Here is a 20109-nt window from a genome sequence, read left to right as displayed (position 1 = left end):
CAAGTAGGCCTGGAAGCCGGTGCTGCAGTCCCACTCAGGCCTTCAGAGACCACAGCTCTGGCCCCAGTCCCAGCCTGGCTGCAACCTCATGAGAAACCCTAAGCCAGAACCACTCTAGCAAGCCATTCCCAGACACTTGACCCCCAGAAACCAAGAGTCGATGAGGATTTGTTGTTTAAAGCAGCTAAGCTTTGGAGTGATCTGTCATGCAGTGATAGACAACTAATTTAATCACCTCAGAGGCAAGGCCTGGGTCTCCTTCCCCTGATCCCTGCCCCAGGCCTCATGTGGGTGGGATTGAGAGGAAGCACACATGTGAGAATTCATTTACTCAACGAACTCCCTCTCACTGGGGATGCTGAGGTCCTGTGCTGGTGGTGGAGCTGGGTCGAATGGGGCTGAAGGCACCATGGATAAGGGCCTAAGGGGGCTCCCAGTCCACTGGGAGACAGAGAAGTCCACTCACCTATGAATAACTATGACCCTTTCATCCCCGAAGATAGTGCAAAAGAGGGCTGATGCAGGGCAAAGGGCAGAGTTTGAGGGTTGAAGGGTAGGATGAGGTTTGACAAAGGAGGCGATCTTTGGGAGTGAGTGACGCTGACCGGACCAAGAAGAAAGAGTGTTCCAGGAGGAAGGGAACGGTGTGCCCATAAATAAGCCAGTGCAAGAGCAGAGTATACTGAGAGAGCAGCAAAGGGGGCGGGAGTGACTGGTGGCAAGGGGAGAGGGTCCAGAGGTGAGGCTGGTGGGGTCTAGAGGGCAGATGATAAAGGCATTGAATGCCAGGCTGAGGAGTTTAGGCATTATCCTGAGGCACTGGAGACCACTTAGAGAGTTCTAAGTTTTATTTGTGAGACAGGATGCAGGTCCTGTTTGTGGGTAGGCTGGAGGGAGGGCACTAGAGGCAAGGGCATTGGCGCAGCATTTACCTGGACAGCAACACCTCCTCCCCAGGGTGCTAAGGGCTATGGCAGAGGAACAGAAAGTCTGGAGAAGCCAGAGGAAACCCCTCGCAATCAGAGGCACTGGGGAAGACTTTTTTGCACAGACAAAATCAGTATTGGAGGATGAGTAGGAATTATCCAGACAAAGTGGAGATAATGGGGAGGAGATGGCATTCCATGGCATCCGACATCATGGGCAAAAGCTCAGAGGTGAGACACTGTAGCTGGCACAAAGAAATGCAAATGGTTCCGAGTGATGGGAGCATGGAGTAAGGGAGGAAGAGAGATGAGGATAGACAGGCTGGGCCAGATGCTGGAAAGTGGCAAATGGCAGGCTGAGAAGCTCGGGCTTGGAGGTGTACGTGTTCCGTCTTCCATTGACCCCTCCAGATCAACTCTGCCTGTCTTTGCCTTTCTCCCTTTCCCAGGAGGCCTACATGCCTGGACTGCAGCCACAGGCCCTCCTTCCCTCCAGCTTCTAGTTGGGCTCAGGCAGTGGGGAACTTGGCAGCAGACTGAATGGAGGAAGGAGAATGAGGTGGGAATGCTTGCTCCTGGCTCCTCCCTTGCAGGGTCACCAGACCTGCTCGTGCCCCTTGACCAACAATGGCCCCCACACAGGAGTCTTCCTGGTTCAGGAACTGCTGCTTCCATTCATCCTTCCAGGCCTCAGGGTGGAAACAGTGCACACACTTCAAAAAATGGTTCCTTTTTAAACCCTCCTCAAATTATCCTCTGGTTCCTGCTGGATCCTGATCCTGTGGATTCAGACTGGTCCAAACCCTATCCTAGGAGCAATGGAGGGTCATGGAAGGATGCTGAGTAGGGAATGATGCAGTCAGCTTTGTGTTTTAGACAGCTCACTGTGGCTCTGCATGAGGGATCAATGCGGGAGAGCGAGAGGGAGATAGGGCAGAGATGCAGGGCTGAGCTGGGATCCTTGGGATACACAGTGGTGATGCCATGGTCACACAGGGAATTCCAGGGTGTGTGTGCCTGGGCAGTGGTTGTGCTTCAGGCTTTTAGTTTTTAATTTTTGGTGGATTGTTTGCAAACATGGCAGTAAGAATCCCTGCATGTGACCACACCCTTTTGTAATATGACATTGCTACTCCTCCCATCCAGAGGGGGATCCTATTCCTTACTCCCTGAATCTGGTGGGTTGTGACTTGCTTTGACCAACAGAATGCAGCAGAAGTGATGCTTGTGAGGTGTGCAGCCTAGGACTTGAGTCCGTGCAGCTTTGGCTCTCGTTTTTTGGAATCAGCCACCAGTGAATGCTAACAGACCACTCAGTATAGAGAGGGGCCCAGTGTCCATGTGCAAAGAGAGGCCCAGCCCCTCTAGCATCCCTAGCTGTCTCAGCCCCAGCTGACCCCTTGGCTGGATGCAGCTGCAAGACCCAAGAGGAACCACCCAGAGAATCCATAGAATTGTGAGAAGTAATAAATCCTCACGCTCTTCAACCATTAAGCTGTGGTTATTGTTGTTGTTTTTTTTGAGACAGGATTTCATTCTGTTGCCCAGGCTGGAGTACAGTGGTGCAATCTCGAGTCACTGCAACCTCCGCCATTTGGGCTCAGACAATCCTCTCACCTTAGGCCTCTAAGTATCTGAGACTACAGGCACAAGCCACCATGCCCGGCCAATTTTTGTATGTATTTCTCTTTTTGTACAAAGGGAGTTTCACCGTGTTTCCCAGGCTAGTCTCAAACTCTTGAGCTCAAGTGATCCACCCACCTTGGCCCCACAAAGTGCTGGGATTACAGATGTGAGCCACCATGCCCAGCCAGCCATTAAGTTTTGAAGTGGTTCGTTATACAGCAGTAGGTAATTACTATGGGCTGTTATTTATCTCCTTTGCAAATCTCCCACTTTCTTCAAGGTCCTGCCCACGTGTCACCTCCTCCAAGTCCTCCCCTCGTCTGTAAATCATCCCTCCCTTCTCTAAACTCCACTGCTTCTTCTTCCTGCTCCTCTTGTGACCCTTATACCACGCTGCCTAATAGGATAATAAGAGGCACTTTCATGAGACATTGGGCACCTTTGTCACCTGGCTTCTAATTCATACATACTGCACATCATTTCACAAAGGACATGGAATAGCTTGTTATCTCATGAACTGTTCACAACACTGAAGGTGGATACTATAGTATTTATTTCTCAGATGACAAAATCGAGGTTTGGAGATGTGGCTTGCCCAGGATCACTGAAAAGAGGCAGAGCCAGAGCCAGGATTGAAACCCAAATGTACACTTCTCTCAGTGCCTGTGTTGTGGTTATGGGTGTGATCTGCTCCAGGCAGGGAAGGGTCTGTTTCCCCACTAAAGGGTGAGGGAGAGTCACAAACCCTGGTCCAACCCTCTGTTCCCTCCCTACTGATGCATGGCCCTAACCCATGACTCTGGTCAGGGTGTCTGTCCCCATCTTACCCCTCCACACCCCCCACACCCCTGCAGACACATGCACACATCTCATATCTGGTTTCCATTCTCTGTGCTGGCCTGCCCTGTGTCTTAACAAATTGACCCCCGCTTCTTTCCCAACAGAATGGGGCCAGAGGTGGTAAACTTAGGGTTGATGCATCAGGAAGAAGCGATCAGCATGGTCTTCTCTGGCTCAGTCTCATCCGGCTTCTGGGAAGGTGAGACAGGGCCCCAGGGCCAGGCTGGGGGATCAAGGGTAAGGCTTTGACCAGCCCTCTTGGTTGGGGGTAGAAAGAAAGAGAAGCATGCTAAAATATAATTCTCTCATTTATTGAACTGACATTTATGGAGCCCCCTTTTTTATGCCAAGGTCAGGGGCTTAAGTTACAAAGGGCGAATAAGAGGCACCTTATGAAGCTCTCAGCCTATGTAATGTCAGAGCTGAGACTCAGAGTCAGTGGGAAAACTGAGGCTCAGAAGGAGAGAAAAGAGGCCTGCCCACAGTCATACAGCCAGTTGGTAACAGAGCACAGTCCTCCCTACCCACCTTCCGTGTGCCTCTGGCGGCCACTCCATCACCCAGAGAACCCAGAAGCTTGAAGCTACCTACGGTGAGGGCAGGGGTTTGCTGGCCACCCCTCCTCTCCAGCATGGAGAGGGAGGACCTGGGACATCCAGGGTGCAAGATGACAGGTCTTGTAGGAGAAGGGACTGGAGCTGGTGGCCTCTTTTGTGCTGTCACTCAAGGTCAGAGGAATAAAAACCTTGCTGTTCTCTTTGTTCCCCTGCATTTCCTTTTATAATGTTTGAGTGACATTACAACAGAGATCAGAGACCTCAGAAAACATTCTCCTCCAGCCCTTTCTCCCATTTCACTGAGCAGACAGAAGCCAAGGAGCAGGAGGCTTGCAGAGGTCTTGTAGCAGAAGTGCAAATTGCAGTGCCAGAATCTGGTCTCCTCTTCTGCGTTGCCCGCCCTGACTTACAGCCTGACATGGGTTAGATTTGCAGGAGTCTGGGAAGGCTCTGCAGATATGTTCAACAAACACCTCCAGGAAGTCTTCTCAGAGCACAGCACCTCCTGCTGGGCTCCCTAATGTTGGCCCTGCCCTTTGGGCTCAGCAGAACTCCAAGTGTTGGTCAGCAGGAATGTTGAACTTAAGTTTGTGGGCCTCGAAGAGGTTGCACAGCTCTTTGATATAGCGCTGGTGCAGCTGGTTCACCTCCTCCTCCGAGGGATGCAGCGTCTTCTGTACCTCGATGGGCTTCCCCACTGCAAGGCATAGAGGCGTGCAGTGGCTTAGGGTAGGGAAGGGGACATTGGGGCAGGTGCCCATCCCTATGGTTCATCCCTGCAGAAAAGTGCTCTTACTGCCATTCCTTCCAACCCTAATTTCAGGTAATGAATTTTAAGACATTAGTGCAACTCCAAGATTCTGATATAATAACAATGGCTGGATTTCTTTTCTTTCTTTCTCCGTTTCTCTCTTTCTCTCTCTCTCTCTTTCTCCCTTCCTTTCTCTCTCTCTCTCTCTCTCTCTCTCTCTCTCTTTCTTTCTTTCCTGCAGAGTCTCGCTCTGTAGCCCAGGCTGGAGTGCAGTGGCACAATCTCAGCTCACTGCAACCTCCACCTCCCGCATCCCAGTTCAAGCAATTCTCCTGCCTCAGCCTTCTGAGTAGCTGGGATTACAGGCATGCACCACCATGCCCAGCTAATTTTTGTATTTTTAGTAGAGACAGGGTTTCGTCATGTTGGCCAGGCTGGTCTTGAATTCCTGACCCCGTGATCTGCCCTCCTCGGTCTCCTAAAGTGCAGGGATTACAAGTGTGAGCCACCGTGACTGGCCAATGGCTGGATTTCAATGTGTCAGGCAATGTATTAGGTGCTTTACATGAAATACTCCCTATTATCCTATGGGTATAAAAAACTGTCATTATTCCTATTTGACAGATGAGTCAATGAGGCTCAGAGAGGTTACCTGACTTGTTCAAGGTCACATAGCTAGGAAGAACCACTGCCAGATTTTAGACCCCGGGGGTGTGCCCTTCACCTTCAGGCTATATGATCTGGGGAGTCCAAGATGCCATGATTGGAAGCAGCTATATTTCTAAGATGGGGTGAGTTCATAGCCCAGGCAGCTCTTCTCTCCCCTCTACCCCTCCACGCTGACCTGCAGTGGATCTCTTATCCCAGGGAGGAATCAGGATGGACCTAACTCATCTCTTTCTCTGGTTCTGCCTGGCTGGGAAGGCAGCTCCTCTGTCCTCTCTTCTGGCGATAGTTCTGGAGGCAGCAGAAGTATTAAAATTCGTGAAAATATTGCCACACAACACGGGTGGGGGGTCATGATGTAGGGGTTTACCAAGTCTGCTCAATTAGCAAGTGGATGGATGGAGATGAGATAAATGGACTTCTCCCTATAAAGTCTTTCGGAGGCCAGGCATGGTGCCTCATGCCTGTAATCCCAGTACTTTGGGAGGCTGAGCCTGGGGGATCACTTTAGGTCAGGAGTTCGAGATGAGCCTGGCCAACATGGTGAAACCCTGTCTCTACTAAAAATACAAAAATTACCCAGGCGTGGTGGCATGCACCTGTAATCCCAGCTACTCTGGAGGTTGAGGCAGGAGAATCGCTTGAACCCGGGAGGTGGAGGTTGCAGTGAGCTGAGCTCATGCCACTGCACTCTAGCCTGGGCAACAGAGCAGGACTCTGTCTCAAAAAAAAAAAAAAAAGAATTAAACCCACCTTTTCCGGCATTGTAAAAAGTCAGAATGATCCTAATAAAAACCTCAACTTTGTTATACAAAAACAGTGTGATATTTTGGAAGATACTTAACTTCTCTGAGCCCCAGTTTACATCAATGAAATGGGCATAGTAACTCCTGTCTTGAAGGTATGGCCAGGCGCAATGGCTCATGCCTTTAATTCCAGCACTTTGGGAGGCCGAGGCAGGCGGATCAGGTCAGGAGTTTGAGACCAGCCTGGTCAACATGGTGAAACACCATCTCTACTAAAAATACAAAACTTAGCTGAGTTTTGTGGTGAGCAACTGTAGTCCCAGCTACTCGGGAGGTTGAGGCATGAGAATTTCTTGAACCTGGGAGGCAGAGGTTGCAGTGAGCCAAGATTGTGCCATTGCATACAGGCTTCCTGCCTTGAAGGTTGTTAGAATAAGCTGAGTTGCTTCATGTAGGGCAGCTAGTGTAGTGCCTGGCACACAGTAGATGCTCAGCAACTGAGCATCTACTGCAACTATTGCTCTTGGCACCTCTGCTATAGTTCCTATCCCAGACTGTCTTCTATTCTATCTGCTTGCGTGTGTATGTTTCCCAATCTAGAATGTGAGCCCCATTAGGGCAGGAATAAATCTGGCCCATCTCCACGTCCCCTTGCAGCACACAACATAGCCTCCTCCCTCCCAACCTGGTTCTGGACTTACCCACAGTGGTGATGGGCCGGCGGTAGGGTATTAAACCAAAGCTGTACTGGAAGACACCACGGCCATGAAAGAGTGGGAGGGAGATGCCCATGATCTTCTGCAACCGATTCTGGATACAGCGCAACCAGGAGCCAGAAGAGTTGGGAATCTGGTCAAATAGGTCATTCTCTCCGAAGGAGAAGATCGGCACCAGGGGTGCCCTGGAGACAAATAGAGGAAAGAGGGCATGTGGGAGGCCCCAGAGAAGGCACAAGCTGAAAGGCCCTTTAGCTTCCTGCAGGGACTCTGTGACCAAGAAATGGTCAGCCACCTGGGCTGGAAGTGGAGGCCTGGGTTATCTCCCAGACCTTCACAGCCCCATTCTCTGGGCAGGTCCCTTGCAGGGCCACAACTTCCCAGTTGCACCATGAGAGGTAGACCAGCATGCTTCAGACAGTCCTCCCAGATACAAAAATCTGCATTGTTTTTCCCAGAAAAATCTCTCCCACCTCAGCTGGCTCATGTTTCTCAAGGATGCTTCACCCCAAGTAGGGAGAAGAGCTCTGAAATGTACCCCAAATATCACTCTTCTAGATATCATAGGTCTCAGGTCAAGTGCCAGTTTTGTGGAATATGTTCATTGCCACCTAGTTTCTTAGATTACTGAGTCTCCCTTGTGGAAACTTTTCTAGGTATTTGGGCGTGAGACACCAAAATACAATCTTCATTGTGAATGGACTGAAAATCTCTACCAAAATAGAATCTGCATTCGTCTCTGCCCTCTTCCCATCAAAATAAAATCCTTGCCAATCGCCAACTGAAACCAGAGTGCTCTTCCCAGAGGCTTGATACCCGTGTGTCAGGGCGAGCCTGATGAAGCCCTTTCGGTTCCGCAGTAACAGCGTGAAGGATCCAGGCCTGGCATCCAGGGCCTCCTGGGCACCCCCTACAATGATGCCCAGCAAGTTTCCGCCACCCTTCCTGTTCAGAATGTGAGCAGCGCTCTCCTTTTCTGATGTGACCAACCCTGCGGAAAGAGAAAGGTGGGTCAGGTATGGGGTGAGGGAGCAAGGGCTATGAAAGCACATAGAGCCCATGAAAGAGATCACCAGCAAGGCCTGGGGTTGCCCCCACTGCACCCCATTCCAGCTAGGAGCTCCCTGAGTCTTCTCCCTCTTCCCAACCCACTGGTGGACTTAGCACCCAGCATGGTGCTGTAGGAAGTGCTTCTTTGGGCCCAGCCTCCTTCTCCTACTGCACACGCTCTTGGAAGAAGTACAGAACTGTTGGCAACCCTCCTGAAAATGTGTTACCTTCCTGAGCTGCTCAGGGGTGGAAACACTCACCTGCGGACATGATGTAATCTCTGAAGAAGGGGGCCCGGAACCACAAGGTCAGCATCATCAGATGGGGGCGGATACCGGGGAAGATCGAAGAGAAGCCTGTGCTCTCAGTGCACAGGTTGGCAAAGGCTCCGGCTGCCAGGACTCCATGGGGGTGGAAGCCCGCAATGTAGTTCCGAGAGGGGTCCAGCTCAGCAGTCTTGACCAGCTGCAGGGACAGCAACCTACTGAGCCAGGGTGGGGCCTGTGTTCCAACCCTGACTCTTCCCCTCACTGGTGTGACCTTGGGAAACCCCCCTGAGCCTCCAGGTCTTCATCCATATGTCTGACCACCCTGGGTTCTTACGAAGATTCAGATATGGTGTGTGACAGCACCTGGAGATACCATGGTGCTGGCTGTGCCACAGAGTTGATGCTGGCTTGGGACAAATTGCTTCCCTCTCCTACAGACTCCTCATTTATAAAGTGGCAATACAGTATTTGGCCCTGTCCCTACTACCTCCTAGGGCTACTGAGAAACTCAAGCATGATGGTGCCTGGAATTATTTATACCAACACCACCTGTACAGGATATAACATGAAGGCATCAAGAGGCTACACAGGGGTATCAACATGCTGAAATAGCCCCATTTTAAGAAAAACAATGTTCCGGCCAGGCATGGTGGCTCATGCCTGTAATCCCAGCACTTTGGGAGGCCAAGGCGGGTGGATCACCTGAGGTCAGGAGTTTGAGACCAGCCTGGCCAACATGGTGAAACCCCATCTCTAATAAAAATACCAAAAATTAGCTAGGTGTAGTGGCAGGCGCCTGTAATCACAGCTACTCAGGAGGCTGAGACAGGAGAATCACTTGAACCTGGGAGGCGGAGGTTGCAGTGAACCGAGATCGTGCCACTGCACTCCAGCCTGGGCAACAAGAGCAAAAAACTGCATCTCAAAAAAAAAAAAAAGAAAGAAAAGAAAAGCATTTGTGCATAGAGAAACACCCTGGTGAGTGGAAGGGCCTGTGTCTAGGTCACTGAGCCAATATTAGAATGGGCATCTACGCGCACATTATCTATTGTGGTCCCACAGAGCATGCAGTTGGATACGTGCACATAGATACATGTAATAATACTGGCTCAGTGACCTAGACACAGGCCCTCCCACAGTGCAGGCACTTGGATACTAAGGTGTGGTCTGCACCTCCCTAGATGTGGTCTCTATTGGTATCTTTCTATGCTAACCTCTTTCATCTGTCCCCTGGACCCAAATCTATCACAACATCCCTGTGAAGATTACAGACCATGTGTCTGATGCATCTGTGTCCCCAGTGCAGGCCTGGAACAGAGGAGATGCTCTGGAAAGGGTATGGCATGAAGGAAGGAAGGAAGGAATAAGCCCAATGGATGAGGATGGTGCAGCCTCAGAAGGAAGGCTCCCTGACCCCAATCCTATCCTGGCATGTTACCAGGGTTCCACTAGTGAGAAAAAGAACCTTGAGTCGGGAGACCCAGGTTCTGCCGCTGGCTCATCACATGACCGTTGTCACGCCCCTGTCCCCTCTGTGGCTCAATTATTTCTGTCCCACAGGACACTGATAACGCCTCCCTGGCAGGGTTGCTACTGGGTTTAAGGGGGTAAACAAAGAAGAGAGGAGACTTGTGAAGTGCTGTGGTCTGTCTCCCTCCCTCAGTTCTGTTAGGTGAAGGGAGTGTGACTAAGCGAAGATGGATGGCTGTCTGGGGAAAATCCTGCCTGGGTGCATGCCCTGGCAGGCTGGGTGTGCAGCAGGCAGTGGGGCCTGGAGAAGTGCATAGCCAGGTTACTAGGCTCTGGGGGTTGTTATCGCTTTTAGTTGATATGATTTATATACCATAAAATGTATCCATTTTAAGTATGAAATTCAGGGTTTCAGTACATTTAAAAGGTATGGGATAGGTGTGGTGGCTCACACCTCTAATCTTAGCAGCCTGGCAACACAGTGAGACTCCATCTCTGCAAACATTTTTTTTAAAGTTGTGGTGGTGCGTGCCTGTAGTCCAAGCTACTTGGGAGGCTGAGGCGGGAGGATTGCTTGAGCTCAGGAATGAGGCTGCAGTGAGTTATGATTGCACCACTGCACTCCAGCCTGGATTACAGAAAGAGATCCTGTCTGTCTTTCTTTTTTTTTGAGACAGGGTCTTACTCTGTCGCCCAGACGCGAGTACAGTGGCACAATCTCGGCTCACTGCAACTTCTGCCTCCCAGGCTCAAGCGATCCTCCTGCCTCAGCCTCCTGAGCACCTGGGATTACAGGTGTGCACCACTACCGCCAGGCTCATTTTTGTATTTTTAGTGGAGATGGGGTTTCACCATGTTGGCCAGGCTGGTCTTGAGCTCTTGACCTCAAATGATCCATCCCCCTCAGCCTCCCAAAGTGCTGGGATCACAGGTGTGAGCCACCACACCTGGCCAAGATCCCGTCTTTAAAAAAAAAAAAAAAAAAAAAAAAAAAAAGTGTGTTACCAATCAATATCTAATTTCAGAGCATTTTCAACACTCCAAAATAAACTCATACCTATTAGAAGTCACTCCCCCTCTCCCCAGCCCCTGGAACCACGAATTTACTTTTTGTCTCTATGGATTTGCCTGTTCCAGACATTTCACGTAAATGGAATCATATAATATGTGGCATTTGTGTCTGGTTTCCTTCATTTAGCATGATTGGAGGTTTATCTATGTTATAGTATGTATCTGTACTTCATTCCTTGCTGTGACTGTATACTATTCCATTTTATGGATATTCTACATCTTGGATGTCCATTCATTAGTCAAGGACATTTGAGTGGTTTCACCCTTGGGTCATTACAAATAACGTGGCCACAAGCACTTGTGTACAAGTCTTGGTGTGAAAATGTTTTCAGTTCTTTGGCAGGGGCTACAGGGGCGCTTTTTTAACCCCAAGACGCTCTTCAGTCCCTGCCTAAACGATCACAGCACCACATAGGGCTCTCCGGGAGTGGACATCTGGACATTGAGTGGGAGGGAGGACAGCGGGGGACTGCTATGTCTCTACTGTGTCTGTCCATTCCCATTTCTCCACAAACGAACTTGTGCCCCCTCACAGCCGTGGGTCAACTGAAGAGCCTCAAGAGCCCACTGTCCTAACAGATTCTTTATGGTTCACAAAGCAGCCACGCTGTTAGCTTGTTTAATGTTCAATCTGGCCCTAGGGAGGCTGGCTGGAGTATGATAGGCCCAGTGTGACAGTCCAGCAAACTGAGCTGTGGAGACCTGCCCTGAGCCACACAGATGGCTCTGAGTTCTGCCACCTCCTGCAGAAAGCATCAGAGAGAGAGAGAGAGAGAGAGAAAGAGAGAGAGAGAGAGCGCGCGTGCAAAGTGAGCCAGGAAGCCTTTGTTCCAGACCCAGGGAAATATCCTGGCACTCAGGACTGTCTTTGGGGCCTTTCACTTACTAGTCAGACTTGGAAGGTCCAGGGTTCTCTCGATTCCCTTCTCCCAGGAGAAAGTGGCTCCTGCATCAACAACCTGCCTCGCACTGCTCCAGGGCCTGGCGTGGGAGAGCTTGTTCATGGCCTATTTATGTGCTTAGATTAATTGGCAGGTTAAAAATGCTGGGCATGCAGGGTCTGATTCAGTAGGTCTGATCTGGCCTTGGGCATCTGATTTGTGACAGATTTCCTAGAGGATTTGGTTACACATCAAAATTCAAAAATCCTCTTTCAGGTTCAGGCTGTTAGCGCTGTGTGTGTGTGTGTGTGTGTGTGTGTGTGTGTGTGTGTGTGTTTAGGGACTAGGGTACTTCCCTGTCTCCCCCTATCCAGCTCAGATGGATGGAAAGGCTTGGATATTCTCCTTGGCCCTGGCTGTAACTCCCTGTGGCCCTGGGTAGGGCTTTGGCCTCCCCAGTCCACTCTGTTGATAAGTTATTAGCTGGTTCTTGCCCCACCATAGTCACACATTCACTTCACAGACACGCATTGATACCCATGGACACATCCCCTCAATTCTAACATGCGCACTCTCCCTGCCCACTTGTTGAAGAAATACAGTAAGTGCCAGGCCCTGAGAGCTGGAAAGAGTGCCAGAGTTGGTAAACACTCCCAGTATCTACCAGGCCCCAGGCACCTTGCGTACACCAACTTGCCTCACCCTCTGTCAACCGTATGAGGGAAATATTGTATCATTGCCGCCCGCACTTAGCAGATGAGGAGATGGAGACACAAGGTTCATTAACTAGTTGTGGGTCATATAGCTAGTATAGACTTAGAGCCAGGGTTTGAACCCAGAAGCCTGGTTCTGTGTGTGTAACCAGGAGGCTCTGCCACCCTGTAGGAGTCCTAAGTAAAAGGGGATTCATGGGGTAAGAGGGTGCACTCCAAGTAAGAGCGCCAGCACAAGTGATGTAGCTCATGCCTAGACAGCTCGGATGGCAAAGGGAGGACAAGCAGGTGAGGGGTGGGTGGGGTGCAGGGACTGGAAGGCTGCAGCAAAATAGACTTTATGAGCCAGGGGAGTCACTGTCACTGCAGTATTTCACTCATTTTATGAGGATTATTCCAGCCGCAGTGTGGTGGATGGACTGCTGGGGGCATTGGCAGAAGTAGAGCCAAGATAAAGAGATATGTATGGTCAGGGCTTAGGGCCAGGTGAGGAGAAATCAGGCTGGAGGAGTTTAGGAGGCAGAGCCCAGGGCTTAGAGCAGTGGTTCTTCACTGGGGCAAGTGTATGCCCCCAGCTCCTCCCCCTCCCCTAACAGAAGTCATTTGGTAATGTCTATAAATGTTTTTGGCTGTCACAACAGGGAGGGATAGTGCTACTGGCATTGAGTGAGTAGATGCCAGGGGTGCAGACAGTCCCCACAACATAGAATAATACAGCCCCAAATTTGAATGGTGCCCAGGTGGACAAAGCTACCTGGAGGGTTACCTGGCTGTGGGGTGCAGTGGACCAGAATAGGGTGGGAGGCCCCCAGTCCCTGCAAGGCAGCCCTGGGGCTAAGGGAACCGCTGTGCTCTGTGCCAGCTCTCCCTGCCCATGGCAGAGGTAGGACTCCTGGGAGGGTCCTGGAGATGCGCCCCAGCTCCATGTGAGAAGACCTCCCAGGCAGAGCCTTCCTATAACCAAGGGGGCAATCTCAGGGGGAAGCACGTATCCTAGATTGTGTAAGCTGGGATTTCTGTCCTGGGTGAAAGCTGGGCACCTGAGTCCCAGTGACGCGGGTTAAGAGACCCAGTGCTGAGAGGTGGCGGCTAGGAGGTCAGGCTCTAAGGCCCTAGAGATGCCTGGCAGGCTGCAGAAGACCTGAGGGTTTGTCACAGGTGTGTGTGGGTGGGGTCAAGGAGGTGGCCTGCAGGCTGCCCCAAGCCTGGCTCTGACAGTGACAGGCACGGTGCAGGCAGCATTTCCTGACAGCTGGTCACAGCCCTGGTCATAGCCCTCGGTGCCTAAGGCCTTGGCCCACGGAGACCGTGTTTGCTCCAGATGACAAAATCTTCAGTGCCAGGGAAACCCAGAGCCTGGGTGGGTCTTCAGTATCAGGTGGGAACAGCTCCTCCTACACAAAACATTGCCTGACGCTCCACAACTAGCTCTGTGGGAAGCTGAGCGGGTGACTTTAGAAAGTTCCAAGGCCCAGAAACGGTTTCTGAATTTTTCTTGAAATTCCATCACCAGGTGCTAGTTCATAAAAGCACAGTAAGAACTGATAAAAGCTCAGAAATCACTGGACAGCCACATGTATATGGCAGGGGAGCGTAGAGGTTTGTGAATGGTGGGGGAGTTCAGCAGAGCTGGGTCTCCCTACTGTCTGCTCACCCCATGATCCCTTCAGGACTTGGGCAGTAAAGGTGTGTGGGAGGGTGGGAGGGTCTATGGAAAGAGAGTCTGCAGGCCACAGCCCCACCCAACAGGCCCAGCTTAGAACATAGTCAAAATGAACATCATCTCGCCCTCTGCTGGCCACTCAGTGGCATTGCCACCTTCAGCAGATGGTGCTGCAAAGGGCCTGCGGTGAGCAAGGATTCTGGAAAAACACACACACACACACACACACACACACACACACACAAAAACAAAAAACGGTGCACAGGAGCAGGCACAGTGGCTGACGCCTGTAATCCCAGCACTTTGGGAGGCCGAGGCGGGCAGATCATCTAAGGTTGGGAGTTCAAGACCAGCCTGGTCAACATGGTGAGACTCTGTATCTACTAAAAAAGTACAAATTAGCCAGGAGTGGTGGTGGGTGCCTGTAATCCCAGTTACTCAGGATGCTGAGGCAAGAGAATCGCTTGAACCTGGGAGGTGGAGGTTGCAGTGAGCCAATATAATGCCACCGCATTCCAGACTGGGCAACAAAAGTGAAACTCCGTCTTGAAAAAACAAAAACAAAACAAACAAACAAAAAAACAAACAAAACGGTGCACATAGAATTTCTGCAAATCGAGGCCTGTGTCCCACCAGTGTTAACAGTACTAAGGTTGAGATATCCTCCTCAAGAGCCACCTGGCTGAGGAAGGAGCAGGAAGGACGTTGATAGGGTAGGTGCAGAGCTGCCTCAGCATTTCTGCCGGACCTGCAACTGGAAAGGCTCCAGGTGCACCGAGGGCCAGATGCTGTCCTTTGAGGCCCTTGGGCTGGCTGAAGACACCCCGGGAGAACTTTCAGGTGAGCAGTCCCAGTCTTGCAGAATGGCCTCCAATGGCCTCCACCCTCTGACCTGAGGGCCTCCCCAGCCTCCTCTGCAGGCCTGCCTTCTGCTTTAGCCATGCTGGATGTCAGCCTGTGGCTCAGAACTCACCGTGAGGCAAGTGTCTGGGCCTGTGCTTGTGTGTTTGCCTTTTCAGGCTGCTTTTTTTCCCCCAGTGGGCTTGGGATTCAGCTCAAGAGCGGGAAGTGAGACCAGAACCTCCAAAGCTCTCCGGGAGGCCAGAGCCTGCTTCAGGTTTTCTTTGGCTTGGTCCCTGATGTCACACACACGTCCCCAGGCTGGCCACAGCACACTTTCCCGGGGAGACTCTGACCTTCCTGGCACAGAAGAGGAAGCCCAGGCTGGAGAGAGGAGAGGCAGGAAAGGGAGGTGAATGTCAAAGTGCAGAGGTCCTGGGGTGGGGATGAGGACTGTGCCTCTGACACATCCATGGGCTGCTCCCAGAACTCAGCAAGCCCTAAGTTTCTTTGCTGACAAGACCCTGGAGGGGGCCTTGCAGGAAACACATATGAGGGGCAGGGGAGACTGCCCCCCTCCTGAGCCCCCCAGGCTAGACCATGTTCTGCCTTTCCACATCTACCACCCCTCGTGAGCATGGCACGTGAGTCTCTGCCAGCCACTGCCTGCTCTCTGCCCAGCACCCCCGTTGCCCTTCGCCCTGGAGGCCCTGCCCACTGCGGTGCTAGAGGCTCCTGCATTCCAGTTGTGGCTCAGCCTTTGCCAGTCCTTCTTGGGCTCCAGGACTCTCAGAAGGGAGCAAGGCAGGAACCCCAACCACCTTGCGTTCCCATAATTCAGACAAGTTTCTTAACTTTGGTGAACTTGTTTCCTCTACCCCTCCCCCTTTGCAAGCTGGAGACCTTGTTTCTGGAGGGACAGGAAGAGGTAGGCTTCCCAGGCAGAGTGGGAGAAGTTACATAGGTGTGGAGGTCAGAGCAGCAGGACTCTCAGAGTCCTCTCCAGACTCGAGTCACGACCACGCCTTCTCAGAGTCCCACTGCCAAGGTAAAATAATACTAGCCGCCTGTTTACTGAAAACCTACAAAGTGCTAGCCGGGCACGGTGGTTCACGCCTGTAATTCCAGCACTTTGGGATGCTGAGGTGGGCGGATCACCTAAGGTTGGGAGTTCGAGACCAGCCTGACCAACATGGTGAAACCCCGTCTCTACTAAAAATACAAGAATTAGCCAGGCATGGTGGCCAGCACCTGTAGTCCCAGCTACACGGGAGGCTGAGGCAGGAGAATTGCTTGAACCTGGGAGGCAGAGGTTGCAGTGAGCCGAGATCACACCACTGCACTCCAGCCTGGATGACAGAGCCAGAACAAGACTCCATCTCAAAAAAAAAAAAAAAAAAAAAAAAACACCTACAAAGTGCTTTACCTGCTTTGTCTCATTGAATCTACACAACCCAGTGAGGTATGTGGCATTATCCCCATTTTACATATGAGGAAACTGAGGCTCAGAGAGACTAACTTGCCCATGTTCATACAGCCGGTATAGTATGGGGCTGACTTGGGATCAGAGTCTAGTCTACCTGTCTCCACAGGCCATGTCTTATCCCTTTCTTCTCTCCTGCTTCCAAAGGAGGGCCAACTGCCCCTGCCTGTCCCTTCTTTGCATCCCTGCTGCCTTCCCCACCCTATTCCATCTGGCCAATAAACCATCACTGCCTGGCTGCATAGATCAAGGCTTTAGATTGCCTGGGATTCCGTTGAAGGGGCCGAAAGATCTGCTCACTCAAATCCAGGGATCTGCTCTGCTCTGGACACACCTTCAAGTCCAGGGCCAACTGTCCACAATGACCATGAGGTGACAGGAGCTGGAAAGCCAGAGATTTGGAGGCATGCAGAGGAGGAGGAATCAGTCTACTTACTAGATACATGGGGAGACTGAGCCTCAGAACAGGATAAAGCTTTGCCCAAAGATACACTATATGCCAGTTAGGGGCAGGGTAGGATCTGAGAACAATTCAGGGCTCTCTCACCTGTCCCTTTGCCCACAGTCAGTGTACACACTTGGAAATCTGTAAAAGAACTTGTGTGACATTGGTGACATTTTCTCTTTCTCTGGGTGTCAGCCTCCTCTTCTGGTAAATTTTAAGTGTGAGGTTAGATGGTCCTTAGAAACTGTAAGTTTATTACCTTCACTCCCAAGCCTGGGCTGCTCATGGGTCTGTGCCTTTAAGATACATAGGCATGCCTTACATCATATACCCCACAGAACTCCTTCAAACACTGGAAACTCATCCGTCCCTGTACTGGCCCCGCATCCCTGCAGATGCGAAACCATGATCGGAGAGAAGCTGGACTCTTCTCCAGGTCACATAGTAGCAGAAGCCCTAGCTCCTACCTCCCAGCCCAGTAGCCTCCTCAATGCATGCAGGGCCATATTTTCCCATGAAGATGTGGGCACTCTGGCCCTGACCACACCCCAGCCAACTCCCTCCCCCACCCCAACCAGCCTCAATACTCACCGAGATGGGGAAATAGTCCTTCATGTACTTCCATATGGTCCAGCACCTGATGGCCTGGACGCGCCGGCCCCCCTGCCGCGGCTTGTCTCGGTCCAGGTACCACCAGGCCGCATATAGGACAGTGAGGAGCCAGAATCTTGTAAACAGGAGGGCTATGAAGCCCACAATGCAGATCTCGGCTGGGGAGGGAAGAAGGAGCTGTCAGGAACAGGATCTGAGAGGAAGGCAGGTGAGATTGCTCAGACTGAGCTCTGCCCATAGGCCCGGCACTAGCAGCACCGTCCTGTCCAATCCTTGACCCCAGGAGGAAGACAGCAGCTTCCTGATCCTTCAAGGAGGAGAGGAAGGCCTCGAGAGGGACTGTGGCCAGCCCAGTGTCACTGGGAGCACGCGTTGAGCCTAGGTAGGCCTAATACCAAAGCTCACTTTCCCCCACTGCACCAGGCCACCTAATTCACTCCATCCCCCGCCTATCTCCTTTCTCCCCAGGAGAGTTGTCTGTACTTACCAAGTAATCGATGGGGACAACTGGTTGGATAAACTGTTCTGGTTTCTGTCTTTTGGGATCTCAGAACAAAGGGAGACCCTTTCCTGCTCTCTTTCTGTTTATCCTCTGCCCCATTTTCCCAGAGATAAATCCAGGTAGGTCCCTCCCCTTATTCAAGCCCTTCGTGACTTCCCCATAACTTCAGGCATAGTCCAAGCAGCTCAGCCTGGCCTCCAGGAGCCTCAGAGCTGGCCCTGTCCCTCCCGCTCCTGCCTCATGTCTGTGGCCACTCTGAACTACACAGTGTTCTCAAACCCTGCTGAGCTCCAGTGACCAGTGATGTTTGTTGTTGAAAGAAGGAGGGATGGAGGAAGAGGCCAGCCCTGGCCACCCCAGAATCAGGGGTGCATCAGGGCTAAGACCAGGCCTCGTGTGGAATTCCCCTCCGACTGATGGTTTCTCAGCCCTTACTGGAGGCAAATCCTTGATTGTTTGGCTCATCTGTGCAAAGGGGGTATACAGGGATGTGTAAAATGTCTAAAAACCCTTAGAACAGAGACACAGCTCAACCAGAAGGGATGCTAGGGCAGGGTCCTGGAGGGCCTGCTTTGCCAAGGGGGAGCTTTTTAGCTACAGAATTGTGGGGGAGTTTCTGAGGAAGTATGTGTGTGTGTATGTGGGTGTATGTGTGTGTGTGAGAGAGAGAGAGAGAGAGACATGGCTACTGACCAATGTGTTCAGAGTGTGTCAACATTTCAACAACCAGGAGAGTGGTATCTGTGTGCAGAACCCCAGCCCTGGAGGCAGCAGTTCCTACCCTGTCTGGTGCCAGCAGATGAAAGGAAAAATCCCATGGACTCCCAGTCATTCTCCCTTCCCAAGCCACAGATCCAGGCCCTCCTCGAAAATGTTACCTTCGGCAGAGCTGTTGTTTGGGCAAGGGTGATCTCTCTGGCCACAAATCAGTGGTGGGGTGGGTAAGGGGCCATGCTCATGCTCATGCCCTCTAGTGTGAGCCCAGCCCAAGGTCCAGGCCAGGTCTGTGCTGAGCAGAGGTCAGCACATTTCTTCATTTCCTTCACTATAGCCCTGCAAGGCCAGCATTGTTGTCCCCAATCTGCAGAGGGTGAAGTCGAGGCTTGGAGAGGTCAGGCATGGGCTGGCTAAAGTCACACAACTGGTCAGTTGCCCAGCTGAGTCTGACTCTGGGTTTCCTGGTACCCAGCATGCCCACTCCACAGTCCACTCTCAGCCTGCACTTTCTCCCCGCCCTCCTGTTCTTTCCCTGTTTCTCTCACTTACCCTACTACCAGCCCCAGTTTCCTCCTCCCAGAGAGTACAGAAGGAAATCCCTCCTCTCTGAGCAGGCTGCAGAGCCCAGAACTCTCCCATCACCACGCAGAGGCTTTCCTACACCACCCGGCAGCCTGCAGATTGGTCTCCATCCAAGTGCCAAAGGAGAACCCACAGCGCAATCCAGGAAGAGTAAGTAACCTGCCCAGAGCCGCAGATGGTGACTTCTACCCCACTCCACCAAGAAGCCTCTGGGCAGGCCCAGGAGTTCTCTCTGGGCAGGGGCTCTGAGCGCAACAAAGCCCCCTTTAGGATAAGTGTCTTCCCACCATCAATGTGCTGTGTGCACCTGGTGTGGCTGCTCTGCCTCACCTGAGTGCGGTGGTCTCCCATCCCACAGTGCAGCCCAACTTACCCAGAGCCAAGAACGAGAAGACAAACTGTAGGACAGCAAGTGTCTGCAGCCTGCGCTCCCATGGCACAAACAAGGGCGCGAACTCTACCATGCTGGAGGGTCAGCCTGAATCCCTCGGGTTCTGTGAGCTCTGCTGTGGTCTGAGGCACCCACAGGTTTTTGTTCCTGCCCCAGGCTGTAGAAGCTGGCAGGGAGAGTGCCACACCCAGCCCAGCCCAGCCCCAAGGCCTCCTTGCCCCTGCTGAGGCAGGAACTTCTATCCTACAAGAAACCTTTGAATCTACCTGCTAGAGCCTGGCTAAGGAAGGAGGAAGAGAAGGGGTTGTATAGCCTTTATCAGCCTTCTCAGGCAACACCTTATCTGCATGGCTACCTTTCCCTGATCGCTTAAATCTTGTCTTTCCTATAACTAGACAGGTGAAGCCCCAAGCATATGCAATCTCGCCCCCTTCCCACCTATTCAATGACTTGGCCCCAAGGTCAATGGATAAGACGACCTTGTCCTATCCATTGTTCCCCCTCCACACATATGCTGTACTAACTCCTACCTAAAAATCCCCACCCACACTGTGTCCTCCACCTCCTGCCCCGTTTTTCTGCTCACTCACAC

General features: G+C 51.8%; 1 protein-coding gene and 1 long non-coding RNA gene across 2 annotated transcripts in view; one reads left to right on the top strand and one right to left on the bottom strand.

Moving 5' to 3' along the window:
* The window catches only part of LOC139357543 (uncharacterized), a 36900-nt gene extending 29245 nt beyond the window's left edge, over positions 1–7655 (top strand). The window contains exons 3-4 of the long non-coding RNA XR_011610934.1: positions 3497–3591; positions 7485–7655. This is a non-coding gene — a long non-coding RNA (uncharacterized lncRNA). The remainder of the gene's footprint in view (positions 1–3496; positions 3592–7484) is intronic.
* LOC105468767 (monoacylglycerol O-acyltransferase 2) lies at positions 3625–19758 on the bottom strand. The gene is made up of 6 exons (XM_011719108.2): positions 19500–19758; positions 17305–17483; positions 8139–8343; positions 7645–7819; positions 6814–7013; positions 3625–4646 (listed from the first exon to the last, which is right to left on the bottom strand). Exons 1-6 carry the CDS (start codon positions 19588–19590, stop codon positions 4492–4494), a joined length of 1005 nt encoding a protein of 334 aa, XP_011717410.1. The 5' UTR covers positions 19591–19758; the 3' UTR covers positions 3625–4491.
* Positions 19759–20109: the final 351 nt, after the last annotated feature.

Source organism: Macaca nemestrina, chromosome 12 (genome assembly GCF_043159975.1).
Source record: "Macaca nemestrina isolate mMacNem1 chromosome 12, mMacNem.hap1, whole genome shotgun sequence".
NCBI classification, from domain to species: domain Eukaryota; kingdom Metazoa; phylum Chordata; class Mammalia; order Primates; family Cercopithecidae; genus Macaca; species Macaca nemestrina.
This window is presented reverse-complemented; position numbering and strand designations above follow the sequence as displayed.

What these genes read in the sequence shown, in the direction of transcription:
- LOC105468767 (XM_011719108.2), bottom strand. Translation starts at nt 19,590, where the DNA reads ATGGTAGAGTTCGCGCCCTTGTTTGTGCCATGGGAGCGCAGGCTGCAG. An exon ending in AGATTACATCATGTCCGCAG is followed by an intron (nt 7,820 to 8,138) that starts GTGAGTGTTTCC and finishes CTCTTTCCGCAG; the next exon opens with GGTTGGTCACATCAGAAAAG. An exon ending in CCGGCCCATCACCACTGTGG is followed by an intron (nt 4,647 to 6,813) that starts GTAAGTCCAGAA and finishes TATGCCTTGCAG; the next exon opens with TGGGGAAGCCCATCGAGGTA.